The following is a 26,143-nucleotide window of genomic DNA, read 5'->3' as shown; positions in this document are numbered from 1 at the left end:
GTGTGAATGATATGCTTTAAATCCGAGTGATTTAAAGGGATAGTTCACCCAAAAATGAAAATTCTGTCATTAATTACTCACCCTCATGTCGTTCCAAACCCGTAAGACCTTCGGTCATCTTCAGAACACAAGTTAAGATATTTTTGATGAAATCAGAGTTCTCTGACCCTCCATAGACAGCAAGGATCCTAACACGATCAAGGCTCAGAAACGTAGCAAGGACATCATTAAAATAATCCATGTGACATCAGTGGTTCAACTGTAATTTTACGAAGCTACGAGAATACATTTGTTTGCAAAGAAAACAAAAATAACGACTTTATTCAACAATTCGTCTCCTCCGCGTCACCCTAGAGCGACATTTTGGAGATTATCACATATGTAAACAACGTTCAGATCAAAGCGTAAACAACGTAAACAGTGTCTTCGCATACGGTGCTGCTGACACAGAACAGCATACTTTGTTTACGTATGTGATAATCTCCAAAATGGCGCTCTAGGGGGACGCGGAGGAGACAAATTGTTGAATAAAGTCGTTATTTTTGTTTTCTTTGCAAACAAAGAGTATTCTCGTAGCTTTGTAAAGTTACGGTTGAACCACTGATGTCACATGGACTATTTTAACGATCTCCTTGCTATGTTTCTGAGCCTTGATCGTGTTAGGATCCTTGCGGTCTATGGAGGGTCAGAGAGCTCTCTGATTTCATCAAAAATATCTTAACTTGTGTTCTGAAGATGAACGAAGGTCTTACAGGTTTGGAACGACATGAGGATGAGTAATTAATGACAGAATTTTCATTTTTGGGTGAACTATCCCTTTAAGGTCAAGATTATATCCCTGTCAGTCGATGATGCCCTCTGCTGTTAGGGAATATTAATATGGCCACTTGAACACTTCCACCGCCTGTAGGCAGTTTAGAATGCAATGAGTCGGTAACACTTTATTTTAAGGTGTCCTTGTTACACACGTTACATGTACTTACTATTATAATAACAATAAATGATGCATAATTACACGCAATTAACCCTAAACCAAAACCTCATCCTAACATTAATCATAAAGTAAGTACATGTAGTTAATTAATATTACTCAGTACTTAAATGTATAATTACACAGTAACAAGAACACCGTAACCATCCAGTCTTTGTAAAGATCAATGGTTTTCTAAAGTTATATTCACTCATCTAAACCCAAGTTGGATACAAACGCACACAAAAAGACAAATGCGCACATGAAAGCAGATAATCTGCATGTTTTGGCAACCAAACAACTACTTTATCCTAATCTAATTTTTCACAGGCTTCCTTGAAATGCAGATCACACTTCCTCTCTCGAAAGGCCAGGACACTGTTTAATGTGTTCTGAATGTATGAGCGTGTTGTATTTTTCACAGGGGGTTTGATTCGACGACCTCGCTCACTAGAACAGAAGCAACAAATCATTAAGATTCCCAGAGCGGCGCATGCTGCGCTTTGTCCTTTAAGACTGAGCAAAGTTCATGTTTTTTGTCAACAGGACCATCAGGCAGTGTGACTCACTGGGAGGCAGCGGGAACGACTCTAGCTGACTCATTCCTCTCAGGATCACTGCTTCTCTATGAATTAGATCCGGCTGACACGCGTAGGTGGCTTTTTCACACTTGCAGAGAGGGAGTGAGGTATTGGGCAATGCATGCCAAAAATGTCACACAACTAAAGGGTATTTCCAGAAAGAGAGATGTGGGGTTGAATGAAGGGGAAAGGATACGATCAGTGCCGGGAAACAGGGTCCGTCCTGTGAGGAGCTCAGCCATTATGCAGCCCACCGACCAGATGTCCACTACAACACAAAACAAAAACCCTCTTCTCATTCGCTGAAACAAAACACATTCTGATAAAAACAAAATGATATTAATTTTCTTAAAGGGAGATTTCACCCCAAAATTAAAATTGTTATAATTTACTCATCCTCATGTTGTTCTAAACCTGTATGAGTTTCTTTATTATGTTGAACACAAAAGTAGATATTTTGAAGAATGAAGGTAATCAAACAGTTGATCGTGCCCATTGCGGTTCAAAGTATTTCTTTCCGTACTATGGAAGTAAATGGGGACCAACAACTGTTTGGTTCTCCCAAATATCTTCTTTTCTGTTCAACTTTCATACAGGTTTAGAAACGATTCATTTTTGAGTTAAATATTCCTTTAAATGCCCGTAGTCTTAAGGTCACTGCACACTGAGTCTGAAATGTTCACGTGCATTTTTCAGTTTTTTCATATTCCTCATCCTTTCCTATCAAAATGCATGCTACGGATGCGAAAACGCAGATAATCGAACCTGATCCGAATTTTATGACGGACGAAAGTTTTGGAGGCAGTGTGTAAATGTGATTGACACAACATGAGGTCGTATTTATTTTTTAACGTGTGAAAATTTCGGACTCGGTGTACAATGACATTTACTGTGTAAAATTCATCAGTGCATGCAAATTTAAGGTGAATCAGCTGCAATGTGCATTCATTTTCATATATACTATTCATTTTCATTCATTTTCATTCATATACTATTATTCATATGGCATTATAATATTTATACGCTTTTATTTTCGTATTTTCAGTTTTCATTTTCACTTTAGTTTGTTTTAATATTTTGTTGTTATTTTTCATTTCATTTCCATATTATAGCTTTAATTTATTTTATTTCGGTTTTAGTTTGAGTAATATTAGAACTTCCAAGGCAACATTTCTTATTTCCACAAGATTCACAAAGTTCTTACAAAGTTGCATATCTATCTATCTACACTGAACAAAATTATAAACGCAACACTTTTGTTTTTGCCCCCATTTTTCATGAGCTGAACTCAAAGATCTAAGACTTTTTCTATGTACACAAAAGGCCTATTTCTCTCAAATATTGTTCACAAATTGGTCTAAATGGTCTCAGATGATCTTGGAGGTGAAGATGCTGGATGTGGAGGTCCTGGGCTGGTGTGGTTACATGTGGTCTGCGGTTGTGAGGCCAGTTGGACGTACTGCCAAATTCTCTGAAACGCCTTTGGAGACGGCTTATGGTAGAGAAATGAACATTCAATTCACAGGCAACAGCTCTGGTGGACATTCCTGCAGTCAGCATGCCAATTGCATACTCCCTCAAAACTTGCGACATCTGTGGCATTGTGCTGTGTGATAAAACTGCACATTTTAGAGTGGCCTTTTATTGTGGCCAGCCTAAGGCACACCTGTGCAATAATCATGCTGTCTAATCAGCATCTTGATATGCCACACCTGTGAGGTGGATGGAGTACCTCGGCAAAGGAGAAGTGCTCACTAACACAGATTTAGACAGATTTGTGAACAATATTTGAGAGAAATAGGCCTTTTGTGTTCATAGAAAAAGTCTTAGATCTTTGAGTTCAGCTCATGAAAAATGGGGGCAAAAACAAAAGTGTTGCATTTATAATTTTGTTCAGTGTATTATTTATTAATTTATTTCACCTAAAATCATTTTTAATACTACACCAGTTGTGGCAAGCTGATTACTCCGCTTATATTAATATACAGCAAGCACATTTTTGTTATTTTAAAAACAATTTCAAGTTTTCATTCCAAAACAGAACCCATTAACCCAAACTTAAACCATTAACTAGTCAAAAAGAAGGTGATATGCATCTGTAATGCGATCTAAAAACAGAAAAAATTCACAGCTGAGCAGAAAATGTAGAAATGTGTATCAACCAATCAGAATCAAGACATTTAACAATAAGAATTTAAAACCAAAAAAACAAACAAAAATTATACAATATTGTGGTATAAAGTATAAGAATTTTTGCTAATGTGACTAAGACTGCATGAGTGGGAAAAAAATAATACTAACCAATAACACTGCCCATTTTTAAACATTCAATCATATCCTCATAAATAATATTAAATCCCATCCTACATTATTTCCAGCAGAATATTTTTTTTAGCCACTTAAGTGAGTTGTGAATGCTGTTTCATGTTGTCTTCAAATACAAAATGTAAAAATTTAATATAAAACAAAAGCTTTTTTGCTCATTAACACACAAGTGAGGATTGTGGGTAATCCTGACCTGTCATGTTGTAGTGCATCCAGTTGAGCATGATCTCTGGGGCACGGTACCATCGGGTGGCAACGTATCCCGTCATTTCATCATCAGTCAGTCGGGCCAGCCCAAAGTCCAGAATCTGAGCACAGATATCAGAGTAAGCATTAGCCATAAACTACACTTATCAGCGCTCATATTACACTGTGTGCCTCAGTGTTTGCCCAACTATAAACCCACTGTTGGTCAACAGAAGATAATAATAACAGATGTGACAGTGGAAAAAGCTGTCAGATGATGATGATGATGATGGCAGAGATCTTGGCAATCAGTGCAAGCTTAGATAAACATGCTCTCACCTTAAGTTCACAGTCTTCATTTACAGCCAAGTTACTGGGTTTAAGATCCTGTATTATGGGAAAAGATGAACAGATAGATAGTATAAGTGAGAATTACTTTGAATTTGCATCATTTGTTTTTAATACAAATGGTTTTCATGCACTAATAAAAGTCAGCCTGTGGAGCTAAAATCATGTCACGGCAGAAATAACCTTAATTATAAACAATAAAGGTATTTGCACAAGCAGTGGTGCAGATGAGATCGTAAAACCACTCACATTCCATACTAATGAAAAAAATCTGTCTGAAATTCTTAATGCCTTTCCATCCCTACACATTTTAAAGGAACAGTTCACCAAAAATGAAATTTGCTGAACAATTACTCACCCTCAGGCCATCCAAGGGTTAGATGAGTTTGTTTCTTCATCAGAACAGATTTGAAGAAATGTAGCAGTACATCACTTGCTCACCAATGGATCCTCTGCAGTGAATGGGTGCCGTCAGAATGAGAGTCCAAACGCATTGATCACAGTAATCCACACCACTCTGGTCCATCAGTTAACATCTTGTGAAGTGAATAGATTTGTTTGTAAGAAGCAAATAAAGTGTTTTTAATTTTAAACCGTGTCTTCCAGGAATGGTCATCTCGTCTGAATCAGGAGAGTGAATATGCACAGATAACGCACTGTCTACAAGCAAAAACAGCTCTAAACAAATATGTCTATGGATTCTGATGAGAGGGACAACAGGGGATGGATTTTTAATTGGATGAAGAGTTATTATGGATTACGGACTCGCATTTTGACCAGACATTACGGTTTGAAGTTAAAATGTCTAATGATGGATTTGTTTCTTACAAACACACAGCTTTTCATTTCACAAGGTGTTAATTGATTGACTGGAGTGGTGTGGATTACTGTGATCAATGCGTTTGGACTCATTCTGACGGCACCCATTCACTGCAGAGCATCCGTTGGTGAGCAAGTGATGTACTGCTGCATTTCTCCAAATATGTTCTGATGAAGAAACAACTCATCTACATCTTGGATGGCCTGAGGATGAGTAATTTTCAGCAAAATTTCATTTTTGAGTGAACCATTATTTTAATAATTCAGCGATTCAGCCAAAAATGGAATAAATTAATCTCTGAAGTGAATTTCTTAAGTAAGGACTCTATATATTTTATTATGAAAGATGTAATAAAATATTGGCATATATAATGTGAAAAAACCTTTAAATGTTTGATCAAATATCTGGAATATAAAATACATTTTTTTAGCTTCCAAAATATGACACTGAAACAACACCAGAGACTTTTAAAAAAGTAACGACCCCACACTGCTTATAAATAAATGATGTACTGAACAGAAAGTGTGGTCTACTCACTCTGTGGATGATGTCCGCTGAGTGAATATACTGTGGAGAGAAAGACAGATGGACTCACTTCAGTCAAATACAGAGATCAATGAGAACCAGTTACTTGCAGACCAGACGTCTAAGTGGAGCACACTTTAAATCAACACAGTCCTTCATGCTCTAGCTCATACACTACAAACATAGTACTCTACATAAATAGAACACTACATAAGTGCTACATAATTATCTTTTAAATTAACATCAGCGAGAGTGAACTATAGCAATTGTGCAGTGAATGATGAAGAGTAGCATTAAAAGGAAAAAAGATTAACCTAAGGTCACAAAGTAACATAAGTAGCGACATATCTTTTCTTCTGTGTTGTGATGTACATCTGAGTGAAAAAGATTACTGAAAAAGATAAAACAGTAGTGTGGTAACTTCGGTCCATCGGTTGTTGATTGGATAGTGGCAGATCTTATTATTATTTTTTTATGGAGGCAGACCTTAATGCAAGCTTTCAATAGATATGTATAAATATTCCTTTAAGCTCCCATTACATTGAGCAATTACAACCAAATAAAAGTGAAAACAGTGGGTTGGGCTTAACCTTCAATCCTCGCAGGATCTGATAAATGAGGAACTGGACGTGATCATCTGTCAGCTTCTGGCACTTGACGATATTGTTGAGGTCTGCTCCCATGAGGTGGGTCACCAGATACCTGTTAAACAGTACACCAATAGTCCCGTTTAATGATGCAACGATATTCTGGTAACCAAGAATATTCAGCCAAAAAAGATTTTCTGGTTTAAGGCTGAAAATTTTAGAGTTAGTTTTAAGGGGGCCAAAAATCACTGACCCAAAAGGTGATGTGTAATTTGAGCTTCTCAGGTGGTGGCATTTCAAGTTTCTATTTCATATACACAAGGTGGATAAATTTCAGGTGGTGTAAATGCTAGGGCTATGTTGACAATATTGATTTTTCAGTTTCAATTGATATTTATTTTGAGGAACCAAGATTTTTTTAGTCTATGCTGTTCAATCCACCCAGTAATTGGAATAAAGCTTTGTGATTTGCTACTGTTGATATGAAAAAGTCTGAGCTTTCAGATTCAGTCAATTTTATAAAGAAATTCAAACAATAAATGTGGTTTTGATAAAACAGCTTGAAAACAATGTCACAATGTCTTATTTACCTCAGGAAATCCATTCAATGTTCATTATATTAGTGATGCACTGAAATAAAAATTCAGGATGCAGTTCCAAAACCATTTTTCTTTAAATAATCAATAATCAAATAAAAACTAAAAGACATTTAAATTGCAAATAAGGCAGTTTTTGTGTCAACTTTATACTGTTGTTGAAAGACATCTGAAAGGTGGCTGAAATAAAAACTTGTTTTTAATGACAGATTTATTCAAACATACATTTTAATGAAAAAACAGGTTAAGTAAAAAAGTTATAGTTCATGTATTTAGCAAAATGCTCCTCTCTAGTGTGATTGTTTTCAAGTAGACTACTGAGTTTATGGTCACTGAATGGCTTTTCTGAGGTAAATGTAACGTTATATGACATTGTTTACTTGACAAGCTGTTTTATTGATGTATTTCTCTGTGTTTCTCATTACATGAGATATGATACATTTCAGTAAGTTGTACAGTTTCTTTTAACATCTGATGTTCATTCAAGATTATTTTGTGCTGTAACTAGTAGTAAAGATGAATAGATGACCAGTTCACGTGCTGTATGAACTGAGGATCAGTGTTTTAGTGAGGTGCAGAAGTTTTTTTATTATGCCACATTAAAGAACATCAAAACCACCAGAAATTTGTATTTCATGACAAAAAAAAAAAAAAAAACTGAATTTTGTCGGCAACGATAGCTTCAAGGGCAGTGTGCGACATGTCACGCCGCTGCGCTCTGGGCGTCCCGTGTTTGAGTCTCGGCTCACAGACCCCGGATCTTAAGGTTTGAATCGATATTGTTAATTCAGCACTAGAGTCCACACAGCTGACATTTTTACCTGTTGGAGTTTATCCACGATGTATGAACCAAATAGACACAGACAGAGGAAAAACACTAATTATATGTCACTGTTTTGGTCAATGAAAAACAATTTTAGCCAAAAATGTTAAATATTTAGGTGACTAAATTGCAGTGCATCACTACATTCTATCATATATATATTAGTGCTGTCAAACGATTAATCGCATCCAAAATAAAAGTCTTTTGTTTACATAATATATGTGTGTACTGTGTATATTTATTATGTATATATAAATACACAAGCATGCATGTATATATTTAAGGAACATGTGTTATGTATATATATGAAATATATCTATATATAATATAAATTAAATTAATATAAATATATATACATGTAAATATTTTCAAAATATGTATTGTATGTGTGTGCATTTAATACATACATAATAAATATACATAGTAGACATATATTATGTAAACAAAACTTATTTTGGATGCGATTAATCGTTTGACAGCACTAATATACTGTATATATATATATATATATATATATATATATATATATATATTATATATTAGGGCTGGGCGATATGAGCAAAAATTAATATCTCGGTATTTTTTGGCTGATGTGCAGTATACGGTATATATCTCGGTATTTTGTATTTGGATTAAACAAATTAAGTGAATGTAAGCATGAAGGCATATATTATGTGCAAAAAGGGTTCAAATCACATTACATTCTAACATTGTAACATTGCAATCTAAAAACAAAAATAATGCTTTTAAAGCAGAAGTTAAATTTACTAAACTAAAATTGAAAATAATAAAAAAGCACAGACTAATTGAGTAAAAAGGCTGTTTTGATTACCCCATTACACTTTACAGTTAGTGCTATCATACAAATACACTTACTTGTCGGTTTAAAATTCTACATATGTCACATTTATTTTCCAACTACAAATATTTCAGCAAAATGTATATTTTAGTCAGAGTTATTGCGCTCTGTCTGTTTGGCGCGCATGCGCGAGGCGGCGCTCGTTAAATGGATCTGTGAAGTTTAACGGAGAATCGCAAAGCAAAAGCTCACGCACTTCTGACTGCAAAATGGAAATATTTCCATGGCTTTCTAACATTTACAGATGGAGAATATACCTGTGAAATGTAAGTTATGCGTTAAGGAAAACAACACGTATTGGTCAGCGGCACACGCTGCCTTTCTGTCAGAGCTTTAAACCGAAACTATAAACTATAGGCTACTATATCTCACAATTTTTTTAAGCCCTTCATATAAAGCCTGATACATGTAGAACAAATTGTATTATGCACTTTCTCTGCAGCAGTTCAGTCTGTGTCCTCCCTAGATATTTTTTCAGATGCGCTCGTATCAAACTATTTATATCGATATTAACGGTATTGCTTCATACCGTATCGCTTATAAAGAATATATCGATATATCGTATAAACTCGATATACCGCCCAGCCCTAAATATATATATATAAAATAAACTTATGTGCAATATAAATATTTGTATACAACTTATTAAAGTGTTGATAATTAACCTTATTTTTTGATAAAATTTTGGCTAAATAAGAACTTTAATTTTGATCTTGGTTTTTGGGTAAAAAATTAAATGAAAAAAATCAGTGGATCACTAGTCCAGATTGACATCCAGCACAACCAATTAGCTTGTCCGTGCACAGATGGGAACAGTGGAATGCGTCTGGTGCGGAGCCAGCTGGGCACAGGCGGCCTGCTGGAAGCTCTGCTGAGCGGTGAAAGGAATCCAAGCGGCACTCGTTTGACCCGGCCATGAGCGCTATCATTAACCTCAACAATCACGAGTGCTTTGCTGCTCTGCTCTCTTCCAACGCTCGAGTCAAACATGCCGGATGAAATAACCTTACGGTAGTGAAAATGCCTTCCATTAAAGGCGAGCTCTTCATCAGAGAGTTTGCATAGCAGACACTCAAGTATATGGATACATGCAGTTCAGAAATATCTCTTGCCAAACGTGCTCCTCCCTCTTGCCACGAGCTCTGCTATCCCACTCATCATGAGATTTTGGGGCCGGGGTATTTATAGAGTATTATAGTATTCTTAGCTCTTGTTTCCATGCATCTTGCAGTGCTTGTGCAATGCCGATATAAAGCACAGTAAGGCCCTTCCTCCAGTGTAAGTGTGTAGAAGTCCCAGCTCCTGTTTCCAATCTCTCTGCAGCCAAACACAACTCACAATGGAGCTCGTTCTTCCTCTGCGTCTCCCAGCAGTCGTGACCTCAAGCAGCTCTCACCCGACTTAAATAAACTATACTGAGACTAGGCTCAACATTTGGACAGCACATGAAATCAGTCCTTAAAGAGCTCCTTGAAATTAAAATGGGATGATGGACCTATTTGATAGCGCTTTTGCGTCAATGACCCAGATTTTACCTTGGACATACAAAGAGCCTACACAAAAATGGGTGTCACACCCAGGATCCATGTATCACAATGTTTCATACCTGACTGTGTGGTTAGTAATCAAGGGTAATAAGGTTTCAAACTTGCATTTGTAAATCACTGACAAATGTACTTTACAAAGGTGGCACAGAAGCGCTTATGAAGTGGCATTTAGGTGTCTTTACTGTTTAATGATGCTCAGAGGAGGCAAAAATGAATTTACATAGTAATTACAACTCGCATAACTTGGCCTTTTATGCCAAGTTCTCTTTACAAAATTTTAAGCAGGCACAGAGCAGCCTTAAATCGGTGGGCGGGGCTAAACAGGCAGTGATGTAGAAGCAGGCGATGTTCTTCTTCTTTATTATTCAATCTAATTGCAGTTATTATTTTGAACTTTAAAGTCACATATTTAATCCAAATAAGGGAATTTAACAGAATATGCAGTACAGAAATGCAATAGTGAGTTATAGTGAATGTTTTGATATAATGGTCTTTTTTTAGAAGTCATTCTAGCATAAAATGATGTGCGACACTGAAGAATTTAAGAAATGTTAATCATACATTCCTATATTCAAAACAAAAATTACATATTACAATTACACTAAATTATCATGTATTATTCATGTAAAATTCCAAAAATACCAGCATGAATGAAAAGTGAATTGATGAAAAATCAAAAGAACAACATTTTGAAATACGTCAGCTCATAAATTCTCTAAATTCTCTATAATTCCTTGAAGGTGTTCTTATTCTGTTTTGTATGTGTTGATTGTTTTAAGAGGCAGTTATATTATGAGGCAATAACATTTTGCAGGTTATTGCTTATGTGCCTATGAGGAAATTATGCTGAGCGGATGAATCCGTGTTACCATGGTAACTACGGATATTCCCAACACGTGCACAGCCACGATGTTCGTCGCCCCTCCCGGAGCAGAGCTCAACAGGAAGAAACCGCTGCTGCTTTTCCATTATTGCTTTGACAACTGGATGCAAGGCACTTAAACGTAACCGGATTTAACAGGTCCTTCAAGATACAGTGAGCACACACCACACCATCAGGACTACGTCTAATTAAGATTTTATTGAGCAATGCAGGGTTGTGCAGTGGAGACACCTACAAATCGAGTAATTAGATGGAGCCGCACGCTACTGAGGTGTGCCAGCTACGCCTGAGTAATTACTGCAGTGTGCCACTACATATCAGCTGTTGTGGCTCAGAAACCACAGACCTGCAAGCCATAACGCCACACAGAACAAACAACCTTTTACAACAACATTTCCTAGAAGGTGGTTCTGGATGCAGGGATGAAATCGGATAAGTTGACAATCTGAAGAACTTAAGTCAGACCACCTTCGAGAAATGAAGCAAATACTCACACGTCATTGAATCCTGTTAGACAGGTAGCGGGCGAGAAAGCATCTAGTAGACCAATTACCTGCAAAACAGACGAGAGTCATAAATTAGTCTGAAACATGACAACATTAAAAGATTAAGGTCATATCATTTAAAATCTAAACTGCTTCTGCTCGATTCCATGCGTGTACACAAGGGTTATTTTAGTTAACTAAAACCATATTATATTATATTATATATTATTATTTTCAATCTGCTAGCTCCCAAGGAACCATTTCTAATGTTCTTTTAGTTTGGATTCATGTATTAATAATGTATGAATAAAAAAGTAATTAGTAATACAATTAACAACAACAAAAAAATATATTATATATATATATATAAATAACAGTAGTATCTCATTGTTACTGAAATACCACAAGTGTACACTTCTGTACCAGGGCTTGCATAATTTCAAAATCCCTGTTCAGATTTTGCTAGCCCGAAATTAATTTAATTTAAACATCTTGATAAACATCACATTACAGACCATTTTTAAGAAAAAGGGATGAGTCAAATGAATAAATTATAATATTAATTTAAAACACACACAGTATCTCTTACATCTTACTGTCTTAATTGTTTAGAAGGCATATTAGCTTCTTATCAATCCACTGGTTCACATTTACAAGTGTGTGTTTGCCACATTAAAATATGGGTCGATTTTTGCATTGATCTGAACAAAAACAGCAGAGGGCTTATTGAAAATGCAAATTCATTCTCTGCCAATAGGTGGCTCTTTTGGAACATCAGAAATAATATGGTAACGGCTGTACACAAAGCAGCGCTGCCCTTATAAACGCTGCTTTATCAAGCATTACAGGCAAGATAAAATGAAAATGCCATTGAAACAGTCGGTTCCCTTCAGAGACACTTAAACATACCCACGCGGTTACGCTGTGTTTTGACTTGAAACGTGTAGCGCTCATATTTATTCAATGAAATTATAGCCTTTTCAAGTTTATAATCATCACATTAAGCTACAAAGCGATTCTTTCCATCCCCAAATTATATATATAACCCTGTGCGGTGATGCATTTTGGTAGCCGATTGGAAGGGACAATAGCCCTGGGATGTCGGGCTAGCGATTTTGCAGGCCTTGTGTACTGTAAACACACTTGACAGGAAAATAAGCTGTAATTTATCATGTCATTACTGCAGTTGTTTTCTTAGTGTTGGTGAGCATGCGGCCCGCTGCGGTTCCCCTCAGAGGAAACAGCGCACAAAGTGAGATGTGTTGCTTCCACTTGTGTACATCCTCTGTGAAACTCTCATTTAGATTTCGTGTGGGCATCACCTTTATCTCTCTCTCTGCAAGAGGAGGAGTGGGTGCATTTCATACTGGCTAAACTGTCGATGCACTTCTGCCCACAGTAACATTCGTAAACTTTGGCTAAACTTGCTGACAAATGGCATTTCGGGGCAAAATGCAACCATCAATTACACTTCCGTTCAAATGTTTTGGGTAAGAATTTTTATTTATTTTTATTTTTTTAAGTTGTCTCTAAATGTTCTCCAGGGCTGCATTTATCTCATTAAAAATATAGTGAAATATATTAATAGAAAGTTCAAAATAGAATTAATTTGAAATAGAAATCTTTTGTAACATTCTTAAAATTTTTGGAGAGTACTGTTTTATAAACCTTTTATGGTAGTGTATATCTAAATACAATATTTTAAATAATAAATAAAAATACATTATAATATTATGTACAATATAAGATTATACACACATAATATAAATATATTATTTAAAAAATTTGATATAATATAAACCCAAATCTCCACAAAGCGTCACAATGAATTACTTAAATCATCAGGATTCAGTCAGATTTACTAAGAAAATGTTGTTAGTGTGCCTGTCACCTGTCGAAACATATATATTATGTTTCAAATGTGTTCAACACACAGTGCACAGCAAAAATAAGCAAAGACCCAAAGCTCTACATGCAGCTACGCTTCAACTATGCAGAACTGTGCAGCTTAGATGGGCACCACATAACCGGTCCAAAGAGGAATCAAAGCTGCGGTCACAAATTCATCATCACACAAAAGTCACACATATGACGTCCCTTTACTGCAACATTTTACCAGAGTGCTGTGTTTTGCTCATATTACACTAATGGCTAGTGTTTACTACAGTCCTGGATTGATGCTGCATGTTTGCAATATGAAAAAGGGTGAAGAGTCGATCTGTTCAGGGATTTGAGTGTTATTAAAAATTAACATCTGTAAGACAGACAGACAGACAGACAACACCAGGGAACATGAATGCGCGTGCATGCAGGAAAATGGAGGGAGGGAGAGAGAAACAGAGAGCGAGTAGGTGGCTGTGATCCAGCATAGAGTTTCACCCACGCTCAAACAGAGGCTGCACAGATTCCTGGACTCTGGCCAGAAGGCAAAAAAGGCGTTTTTTTTCTCTATGCAAAACACGTTGAGTGTCTTGATAACAGCAGGCGGTCATTCGTACATACCGTATGCCTGCTGAAAACACAGGCATGCATTTTTGACTAAGGGTGTGCGACATTTTTGCACGATTTTTTCCTATATCGATAATTAAACAATATTTTGCGGAGTGTGTTTTTGCGTTGGTACTTTGGCTGCTTTAGACCTGACGCTAAAACTGCCAGTAGGTGGCGGCAAGTCTGTCTTAAAGAGTTAGTTCACCCAAAAATGAAAATTCGTTCATCTTCGGAACACAAATTAAGATATTTTTGATTAAATCTGAGAGTTCTCTGTCCCTCCATAGACAGCAACACAACTGCAATGTTCCCAGGTCTAGAAACGTAGCAAGGACATCGGTAAAACAGTCCATGTGACATCAGGGGTTCAACCATAATTTTATGAAGCTACGAGAATACTTTTTGTGCGCAAAGAAAACAAAAATAATGCCTTTACTTAATTCTTCTTCTCTTCATCCCGTCTGCAGCAGTGCGCTGCCATTGTGGAGAGTATCACGACTAGGTTTGGGAATCAAAAATCGATTCCAATTCCAGAATCGGATACTTGTTGTAAAATTTAAATTTCGATTCCGCCAATCGATTCCTGTATGCGATTCTTTTTCTTTTTTTTCATCTGTGAGGTCCCGACCTAGCGATCACCCAGGACCTTGCTCGCTAATCTAAGCGCTCCAAAGTTAAGTCGAAAAAGCTAAGTATATTATTTGTGATAGCTAAACATGTTGCAAGAGAGGTGTCACCACCAACATGACAAAAAGCACTTTATTTTAAAAGATTGCGAACACTATTGAAACACCAACATGATTCTATTCCTAAATTACAACGATTCAGCAGTTTCATTCATAAACCTTTGATGTGTGCGATCACGTCCGTGCAGCGAATGATCACGTCAGTGCGATTTGAACATTCAAACCTGCGTTCGCGCTGCCGCTGACCTGAAGAGAGCAGCTGTCATGAATACGAATGAAACAGATTCAGTCTTTTCAACCACACAGTATCATTATTTCCGTAACAAACATTGAAATAATCACAGAAGTACTGTGATAAAAGTTTATAGTTCAGATATAAACTGATTTGTACGTTAGCGATCAAAATAGAGTAACGAAATCACCTTTTGAAAGTAATTTGACACTTCAAATAAAGATTTATCGATTACGTTGTTACGCCAGTAGGTGGCGAAAAGGGGCTGTCTTGAATCGTTCACCAATGCTGATTCATCCAGTAATGCAACAAGTAAATTTTGAGTAAGTCATTGAATCAGTCATTCATAAATTACATGTGATCAGAATCTTGAGAAGACCAGAGTCTCCATTAAAAAAAAAAAACTCAGTTTATCCAGAATCATGCAGCTCTTAAACAAACCCAGTTTTTATGTGGCCTGCAGATTTTTGTTCATGGAATTCAGCTGCAACTGAATGTTTTGCAATAATGAGACACCAAATAAATATGTTTGATATAATTTTTTAATCACATTTGAATCGAAAAGAATCTGAATCGAAATTGATAAAATTCAAACGATACCCAACCCTAATCACGCGCTTGCTTCCGCTTCATGTAAACAATGCATGCACATGGCGCTGCTGCTTACATAATATGCACATTCGATAATTGAGAGAAGTGTAGGGGTAAGGGGCAGAAATGGGAATGGGCCTAATAGGCTTCATCATGCAGTCAATGCTTTTGGTCTCTCAAGATTTTTTTTTTTTTTTTGTGACATGCTCTAATGTCAGCTCACACATCATTAAAACAATTATAATATTACCGTAGAGGATAAATCCCGCACTTTTGACTTTACAAATCAAGTTTATTCATATGAGGCATTTCGAAACAAAGAATTAGAGAGATCTGTCAAAGCTGTTAAAAAAAGGAAGTAATAAATGATGAAATAAAACAGAATACGAAGCGTGGAGCACAACATGTACATTATGCATTTCTGATTTGCAGTGCAGTGCATTATACATTAATAGTGCATAATCTCTCCCCGTTCTCTCATTAGCTCACAGACAACGATCAATAGAGTTTCATAACACACCGATGAATCTCCCACTGGGATCTGTGCTGCCAGAGGATGCTCTAATAGCCATGAAAGAGGAAGTATAGGAAGTCACAGATTATGAGGAAAAGCAAAGAGCCGCATTCATGTTCTATGAGAACTTCAGAAATACAGCACAAGCCTGTCAAAAGAGGATCCGCATTGCAAATGTAGGTGAAATAAAAGAACTGAAAACATCTCTTACATTCTCGTGTTTCATGTGTTTAAGGAGCCGCAGTTCTCTGTATGTGCGCTTGGCGTGGATGATGGATTGGAACGGCCGGGACAGCTTCTTGACAGCGATCCTCAGGCCTGTCTTTGTGTCCAACGCGGAGCTGCGGAAAAAAGAACAGCACATTATGGGTTTGATCAACATCACAGACTGCAAGATTATCGGAGAGTTTACTCTAAGATTCACAAGCATTCCAAGGAAAAATGACAGTAGGAAAGTTTTGTTAAGAGAAACACAAAAACATTCCTAAAAGGCTATGTTTAAAATCGTAAGATCATTTGTAATGGTTTAAAAAGCATGAAATGCTCCATTACCATAATAAAAGTGGCATGTTTTCATACAGCAAGAGTAAGAACAAGAATTCTCATGTACTATTTTTGTTTCTTTTAATTTTTGAAAATGAGAACAGTGGTTGTAAGTAGAGGTGGTTGTCAGGACATTGATATGTGGTTGCTAGGGCGCTCTGTTTTTTTGGACAATTTAACAGTCTACCAGGTGCAAGTCCATAATTATTAATACTGGCACTGGCAACATTCAAATGCACATCATTTTCTGATTATGGTGGGGGACAGCAATTGGAATATACCTGTAAGCATGTTATTTGCATATTCTGAAAACACTGAATGAAACACAGAAGGCTGCAGTCACTTTAAGACCTAATTAGGGTTGGGTATCGTTTGTTTGGACATCTAGATGGAAACGTAGGGCTCTGTGATATGGACAAAAAAAATACTATCACAATTTTTGACGTTTTTTGAAGATGTGTAGTATTTCACATTTTAGATAGCAGTAAACTTTCAGTTTAGATACCACAGCAAAAACTACTAACCTAAGTAATATAAATTGCACACGTTATTTAATTGAAAACAGTTAGAAATAAAATAAAAACAACTAAAATTAAAAGTAACACCAAATAAATACAATAGAACAAAGATACAAATAAATAAAACAGTATTTCAATGAAGTAATACAAGTAGTATTTAGGTACAGAATATGCATTAGACTACTGCATAGTGTTCACTGTATTAATTAAATATAATCCTTATTAAAGTTACAAAAGTTGTTCAGTCAAGTCTTTAGTTGTTTGATTAACTGTGACTTTAATCAGCGCCACTTCAATTTTCCCTTTCAATTCTTTATTGACCTTAACGTAAAAAAAAAAAATTGCAAATTCAGTGAGAGGCAGCTTAGAAGAGAGTGGAAGAGAGTCATGCTTTACACGTAACAAAAAAATATGAATTACTACCTTTTGCTCTTCCATCTTACGCTGTGCTTATACAGTGGTTGGTCATTGTACATTGAAACTTTTTTTTTTCTCTCTGTAGATAAGCTCATGGATTTTAACATTAACCACCTCAGACAGACCTATGCTATTACTTCTACAAACCAGAATATTGTCTGAATCTGGTTATGGTTATTGCATTTACATGCTTATTCAGAAAGTGACCATATTCTGATTAATAAAGGAATATTCTTGCACAACAAATACATTCATGAACATGTCATGCCTTAGCAAGAACCACTAATAACTATAATTTCCACAAAAAGTCACCATGATTAAGAAAGAAAAAGCATGGTTAAGAAAGCATCCTACCAAACGGCATCCAGCCCCAATTTCATTTTCCAAACAAGCTTTGGAACAATGGAAGCTCAGTAACCATGGCAGCCCAGGCTGGTGTGGTCAGGAGAGCGAACAGGCTTTCCAGGAAGTGTAAGTAGGCCAGTCTCGCAGATGGAAGGACACAAAGTTTCTTACACTACTGCACTATTCTCCAAAGAACACACCTCGCCAAAGCGTCTGTCGGCCCAGACAAATAATAACACACTGTCACAGACCAAACCACAGGAAACCATCATGGAAAGAACATCAATTTACAGGATAACATACCAGCACTCTAAAACTAATCAGCTAGGATTTCAGCTCAGCTTGTAAGCATGCATCCATATATATATATATTATATAATATAATAATATTATTGTATATTCACACCCTTGGAAAAAAAATTGGCCTCATAGGAACACATCAATTCTTTTGCATCATTAAAATTTGCATAAGGCTGTAGATAAATCACGATCACCCATACAGTTTTGACAGACACACAATGCTAACAGTGAGGTCAAAATCTGTACAGCTTTACGGTTGAGTCTTGAACAAATGTTGCTCTTCTCTTACATGACAATCGGTGCGTGACTCAAACTAGCTTCACAGGGAACTATAGTTAAATCCTCTATCCACTGCAGACGCTAAAGGGTGTGGTGTTCATGGGAGATATCTACTGACAAGCATTGTGAACAGGCTGAACATTAGGAACAGTTAGAGTGATATACAACGGCTGGGTCGTTGTGCTGAAACAGAAAACAGCTGCACGCTAAACAGCAACCAGGTACAGGACTGGTGCTCCACATGCATGCTGGGTTTGATCCAAAAGAAAGATCTAGCAAAGAGAGAGAGCCCAGCCAATGACTCAGTGCTGATTGTGAAACATGGGAAACCACCACAGTGCGCAGGAAAAGTCCCATTTCTCTAACAAACCAGGACACAGACAAACCAGGACTGCTGATACAGACCATAATGGACATTGTGATTTGTGATGATGAAGCCTCACGCTTTTCCTCTGTATTAAAGGGGTGGTTGATTGCGATTTAACTTTTTTTAACGTTAGTTAGTGTGTAATGTTGCTGTTTGAGCATAAACAATAATGTTGCAAAGTTGCAGCGCTGAAAGTCTTTTAAAATTCTGGCAGTTTAATGCCCACAAAAACGGCTCGTAGGGACTACAACGAGTTACTTCCCGGGTTCGTTACGTCACGAACCCAGATAAACCCCGCCCCCGGGAACACGTAATGGCCACTGCTTTAGAGAAGAGGAAGAGAAAACTAGGGGTGCAGATAATAATCTATTCATATATGAATCGCGATTCTGTCTTCTAATGACTCTAATGGATTCACAACTTTCAAAATTAATGTTCTAAAGCAGCGATTCTTAATCATGTTCCTCGTGTCCTCCTGCTCTGCATCTCTCTCTCTCTCTCTCTCTCATTCAGATCAGCTCCAACAAACTGTTCCATTTATACACATTTTCACAGCATTATACATGGTCGCACGTGCGGTTGCTGTGCTGTATTAAAGCTTTAATCAGGATAAAACCGTATTTTAAAAACTAACAGTAGCATTTACAAATAAGAGCGTATCTAAAAGTATGAACCAACAAACAAAAAACATACCATTAAGAGCCGTGCTTGCACAGGTTCTGCGCGATCCTCTTCACTAATATCCTCTGCGTCTCAAACGGGCTCACATTGATAAGCAATATAGACGACGCCATTGTTTACAATACAACCGGAGCACATGCTGCTGAGGTGAGGGGCGGGACGTTTAGATGCACACTAGAGGTGGTTTAGCCAATCACAACACACTGAGCCAGCTGACCAATCTGAGCCCACTGCGTATTTCTGAGGGAGGGGCTTATTAAAACCAGGAAATAATAAAAAAAAACTAAAAACTTTTTTAATGGAATATTGCAGTGTTTATTGTTAATCCTTTATGTATTCATGTCATTATATTTTTGCAATTCAAGTTCCCTCTTAATCTTTAAATCAAAAATCATAATGTCTCCTCTCTGATGACATTACACCAGCATATACAATCTTCTCATTCAAGAACCCGTTTCACTTAGAATGATATACATCATAATAGAGAAGAAAAATGCAATTTCAGTTTCATTCTGACTTTAAATCACAACCCACTGATTTAAAAATGAATCATCAAAAAATTAAAAAAATACTCAGAATCAAAATGTTTCCTCTGAATCTTTGCTATAAGTGTGATCAAAAGTAAACCTCATATTTATGATCATCTAAACATTATCACCCAATGAAATGTATGAAAATGTTTAAAAAAAAAACTTTTTTTGACTTGTGGCTGTAAAATCTAGCACACATCATCCCCAGATCTTCATAAGAAATTATGAAAATAATTTTGATTTATCAAAGCGACGCAAAGATATAAAGTAATTGGCCTAGCAGTGCCTACTAGCACAAACCGATCTATATCTGATGAATGCAATGTCCAAACTTCATAATGCATATCAAGTTGTGTTAAATTCTGCATATAGGGAGCACTACAACTTCAAAACCACTAAAACTCTTCAGTTGTATTATGGTATGCATTTTTACACATGCCAACACATTCTTTAAATATTACTCGGGAAATTCAACAAACATGGCCACCAGCAGCCAATCAAATGTAATCTTGATCCACTGGATAACTGGATCGACTGGATATTTGTCCACTGGATAAGACATGCTTTTAGATCTTTTTCCATCAGTGTGAATGCCTGAATATTTCCAGTGGAACTACCATGTATTTTTCTAAGCTGCTCATTGAATCCTAACTCTCAGTATCAGTGGAGACTTCAGACTGTTGACTCTGCAATACAAACACACAATATCTGAAAAGAGACATGGCAATTTTATCACCTATTTGTCTACATTAATCATTGCTGCTTGAACCCGTGCTCTTGCAAACTATTCTAACTCACACGTTTACCTATTTTTAAAATAAAACTTTGAAAGAGTTGTCAGAAGTTGACATTGAAATCATGTAACTAACTGTTCCTTTACAGCCCATGTTTATCTTTTTACTCCTGCCGACTGTATTTAGGCTTAAAATTCAAAGCTGTGTTTTTTCTGTGAAGATTATCATGAACAATGAGTAAGAATCATCAACTTTTATCGGCCACAGAGCTTATTTTCAGCAATAATCGCATTACTGTAAACAATGTTTGTTTCTTTTGTCATGAACTGACTGAGGGAAACTATTTTATGTACTGAACGTGGAATGTGCCTTCAACACAATGGCAAGGGAGACAGTTGTGGCTTCAGTTCGACCTCGCCTAGATTACGAACAACTTGTGCCAGAGCAAGAAAAACAAACCCCAGCAAAACAGGCCTGAAGTAGGCCAAAGGGGTTTCCAGCAAAAAGTACCACGAGTCAGTCGGTCACTGTGTTCCCTCTGCGCTGCGCTAGATCACAAATAGCTCAGATTAAACGGCTGAAGAAGAGAAAAACTGACAACATGCTTTCCCTTTGCTGTTTTTATTGTACATCATGTTCTTGACAAATGCACTTGGGTGATAAACACCACTGTTTCTCATTCAGATAACGACCCCAAGAGAAAACCCCAAACTTCCAGAGCACTGCAGTCCAGAATCCACCTCTATTCTGTCAAACAACAAGACCTGAACAATGTGGGACATTTGCAAACACTCACAGGCTGGAAATTCATGAAATTTCTGTGCATCACACAGACTAGAAATCCCACTGGTGCTCCAACAAAGCACTCCTCTAACAACCCAAACAGATTTAAACATCAACTGAAGAACAACTTTATAGTGGTAATATATATATATATATATATGTCTAGTCCTCAAATTTGATTGGCCAGGCAGCATAATGTTTAGTACAGAGTGCAACAGTCAGGTTCCAGAAGTAAAAATCCCATTCAATTTCTCCATAAGGGAACACATTTTTTTTAAGACTTATTTTTGCTGTGCTTTTGCGTGTATTATGATAGGACAGTTTAGGCCACATCCACACGAAGCCAGAGCTTTCCCTGTCCGATCTTTTTTTCCCCCTTGTCTCAAGAAATATCTGCGTACACACGAAACCGACTCAATACGATGTAGTATACATGCCAGACCAGTAGGGCTGGGTTTTGACACAAATTTCACGATTCGATTCGATTCGATTCTCATTCACAAGCTTGCAATTCGATTCGATTACCAACTCGATTTGATATTGATTATTTTGGATATATATCAGGTACAGTACATGCCAAATATTCTTAAGGAAAAAATCTCACAACTAATGCTGTAAAATATACATGAGAGTCAGTTGGTAGTACTACATTACTATAATACTGAAGGTTAAAACTGACTGATTTGTTAAAATTGCACTTAATGAAGTTTTTAAAATAATAAAGTTACAATTAGCCCACAATTCTACTTCAATTAGATTTTTTTTTTTTTTTTTTTATATAAACAATGGTGGCAGTCATAAAAACTTGATGGATTTATTCAAACAAATTAAACATTGAAGAACAGTAAAGGGGCGGTATTGGGAAAGGTCCTTGAGCCAGGATTCGAACTCGGGACTGTATGTTGACACGCTGCCCACAAGGCTATCGGCACCAACAGGAAACAGTGGGCGTATTAAAGAATGTTTCTTATCTTAACTTAAGGTAAGATACATTAAATTAGGATTTTTCGTATTACAAAAGCAAATCTTAACTTCATTTGGGATTCTTATCCTATCTTACAAAATCGTATTTTATCTCAGTTAGGAAATCTTAAATTGGATTATCAAGTTCGACAATCCACTCTCAGGTCTGTTACCAAGCAACCAACCAACAACAACCAGCTGCTGATGAGGTAAACAAAACGAATAAAAAACGGTGAGCTTTTAATTTCAGTGGCGTGGAAATTGAAACTTTGATAAGTTCGGTAGAAAAGGCAAAGCCGATACTATTTGGTAAGTTTTCAGTTTCGCTCACTCACGAAGACAAAGACAGAGAGTGGGCGGAAATGTGTCTTTCTACCATTAAACATCTCCATCATTCATTTTCAATTTTTAATAAATGTAATGCCATTGTTGGACAGCGCAATTGTAAGCATCTACAATCCCTGCCAGACCTGAGACTCGAACCCGCGTCCTTCAGGTTACAAGTCTGACTCTCCATCCATTAGGCCACGACTGCCCCAAAGACTGAACGAGTTTATAGAATGAGTGCTTCCTGTATGCCAAGAAACACGTGGCAGGAGTGTTGCAGCTTCATGCAGGAGCAGGAATGATTGACAGTGAACACACTTGAACTGCTTGATCTACCAGAATTGCAAATGTCTTGGGAACACACACAATGGAGCTCTATTTATATCTCTGACAGAGGACACCGCTAGGACAGGATCCGCCCACATTATTAGGGACTGTCCAGGAAACGAAAGAGAAACACTCTTCCAGACATAGAGGCCAATGGCTCATACTTTATGTCAGAAGCATGCAAAGCAATGCTGGCTTTTCCTTCCCGAAACCCTCAAAGCCACATGCCAAACATTTTTGCTTTTATTGAACCTTGCATTAGTCCAACACGCACAGATATGAGTACAATCAATGCAGAGCACAATGGATTTCCTGCAGAGGTTGGGTCACCGCGTGATGTCCAATGTAAAATCTGGAAAACCCTTAATCTAGAGCTTTAGAGTAAATTATGTAATATTTAGACGAGGTTTCTAGCAGAACTCCTCGCAGTCGCAGTGGTGAGGAGAAAACCTAATCCTGGAGTTATGAGTCAAAGCAGAGAGTGACATCATTCTGTCCTCATGCACAGACCTTCACTTCACTTCACCAACAACCAATCACCTCAGACTTCACTCAGGGCTCGTTCTATTTTTTGGCCAAGCCAATGTTTTTGGAGTCTAAATTAGAGATTTCTGATATATTTTTTCTTAACCGATTTATACACGTACTTTATCCATTTACATTACTAAATTTTATTACAGATTATTTTCATGCATGATTGTCTTTTTATATTAGATATATTAGAACTGAAGTTTAGGCTAATTTTATATTTTTTTAATATTTGTATTTATTATTACACGTTTTTTTTATTATTTTATTGCCTTTTTACACAATATCAACCAATTACTACTTTGTTTATATTATTAATTGATACTATTTAGCAAAATAATTATTTTCTAAAATAAATGATTTTCAATTATACTAGATGTTTGATTATTTATATTTAGTTTTACATTTAAATTATTTTATTGCCTTTTTACACTATAAATACATACATACCATACATATATATATAGTATTTCTATTACGTTTCAGTAAACTATTGTCATTTTATATTAAATATTTAATAACTTATATCCACAACTAAGTTTTAATTGCTTAATTTTTATTTTTTATTGCTTTTTAGACAATAATAATTATTTTATTTTTTATTTTTTATTATTCACTTATATTTATTTAAAATAATATTTTTATTACAGCTAATTTTTGACTTTATCTTAAATGCGCAATAACTTTTATTCACTACTTTAATTATTCTATTGCTTTTTATATACAGAATAATTACCACAACAATTAAACCTAACATGTATTATAAATATATTATTGTTATTATTAACCCATCGCTAGCTAGCAGAAAATCCAGCATCATAAAACGCACATAAGATGCCCAAAATGCTCCACGCGAAGCCTAAAAATACACTCTAGGCACGCATTCACTAGATTCTGACGGACTCCAAAATCCAGGTTCATTTCCTGCTCATTTAACTCATGCAAAGTGAGCCCAAAAATGTTATTTAGTACGCATGCCACTTTTAAAACACGGACATTCTCAAATATGATCTTCAATTTTAATATTAATATTAAACCGCTGAACAGTGACTTCTGCAAAGCAAAAACTTCAAAAGCAATGGTGTGTGTCCTTTGCTGGTGCAAGACCTTTCTTTTGCTAACGAGTATGTTCTGGCTCAACTTGCAACGCTGCAACATGACTTTCTACAGACAGACTTGGAAAACACGCTGTGGATCAAACGCAAGAGGCCCGAGCGGCCAGATCTTGTTATGCAAGAGCTTTAGGCACGACATCCAGTAACGTTATAGATATTTACCATACGGATCCATAAGCTCCAGAACCCACGGGCGACAAGTTCTGGTAGCGCTCCGGCACCTCCCATATGGTCTTATTGAGCTCCTGTCGATAGAAAGTCGGTCTCTCCTTCTGGGACATTCCTGTAGTTAGAGGAGTGGAAACTTCTGTGCTGCTCTCTTGATCTCGGTGCTTGATATAAACAAACAAAAAATAACTAAACAAAAGCGCAAGCTCCGCGTTCACAATCCAGGCATGGCAACAGTCAAATGCATGGGCGCGAGCGCCGAAGATCGTGCACAAACTCCAGCTCTGCTCCTTGAGGATTCGCTGGGTGCCAAAGCGTGAGATTTCTTCCGCGGATTCCTTTCTTTTTTCTTTTCTTTTTTTTTTCCTGTTACAGGTTCTCCTCTGACGAACACGCGTGACGTCACTACACAAGGGCAACTCTCGGGACTTCGCCCCAAACCTCGCGAGAGCGAGAACTTTTTGTTTATTATGATTAATGAATATTACAGGTTTTTTTTGTTTGTTTGTTTTTTAAACTGCTTACACACAAAATCTTTACTTGTCACGCAATTTCTGAAACCTGACACTCAAACACCAGAACCACACACGAATCTTGCTTTTGAGATGTGTTTGTGATATTTTGAATGCAGTGCTCCATTTTGCAAGAGATGTGAGGCATTTTGCATTTTGTGTGTGCAATTCTTGGATTTGTGTGTAAAGTTTTGAAAAAAGAGGCAAAGTTTTGAAAATGTGTGTAATTATAAGCAACACAAAAACACAATATGTGTACAGATAACTGTATAAAGTATGTTGTCAGCAGTAAAATTAAGTAAATAAATAATAATAAAAATAATTATTAAATACGTATTTTATAAACAATTTATTAAAAATAATAAATTAATGAATGATAGATATATATATATATATATATATATATATATATATGTGTGTGTGTGTGTGTGTGTGTAAAACAGGCTGTTGAAGCCAGTTTATGGAACTGTCCCAGTAATATTAATATACAGTAATATGCTTTTATCTTCTTCTTTTCTATTGGACATTAGAATATGTGTTATATCTCTTAAAATGTTCTGATACCAGTCAAAAAGACAGTATTGCTTTGATTCTTCTCAAGAATAATAATTAAAAAAAAGAAATCGAATCCTTTCATCAATAAAACAAAAGAATCATT

At 36.4% G+C, this 26,143-nt stretch overlaps 1 protein-coding gene across 2 annotated transcripts in view; it reads right to left on the bottom strand.

Moving 5' to 3' along the window:
- The window catches only part of mapk14b (mitogen-activated protein kinase 14b), a 34,415-nt gene extending 9,020 nt beyond the window's left edge, over positions 1-25,395 (bottom strand). For both annotated transcript variants that reach the window (XM_058792042.1, XM_058792043.1), the window contains exons 1-8: positions 24,968-25,395; positions 16,260-16,389; positions 11,545-11,603; positions 6,346-6,457; positions 5,768-5,797; positions 4,402-4,449; positions 4,070-4,184; positions 1,748-1,819 (exon numbers count right to left, since the gene is read on the bottom strand). In XM_058792042.1, coding sequence (XP_058648025.1) covers positions 1,748-1,819; positions 4,070-4,184; positions 4,402-4,449; positions 5,768-5,797; positions 6,346-6,457; positions 11,545-11,603; positions 16,260-16,389; positions 24,968-25,086 — 685 coding nt within the window. In that variant the 5' untranslated portion in view covers positions 25,087-25,395. The remainder of the gene's footprint in view (positions 1-1,747; positions 1,820-4,069; positions 4,185-4,401; positions 4,450-5,767; positions 5,798-6,345; positions 6,458-11,544; positions 11,604-16,259; positions 16,390-24,967) is intronic.
- Positions 25,396-26,143: the final 748 nt, after the last annotated feature.

Source organism: Onychostoma macrolepis, chromosome 11, assembly GCF_012432095.1.
Source record: "Onychostoma macrolepis isolate SWU-2019 chromosome 11, ASM1243209v1, whole genome shotgun sequence".
Classification (NCBI taxonomy): domain Eukaryota; kingdom Metazoa; phylum Chordata; class Actinopteri; order Cypriniformes; family Cyprinidae; genus Onychostoma; species Onychostoma macrolepis.
Note: the sequence above shows the minus strand (reverse complement) of the source record. Positions and strands in the feature narration are given on the sequence as shown.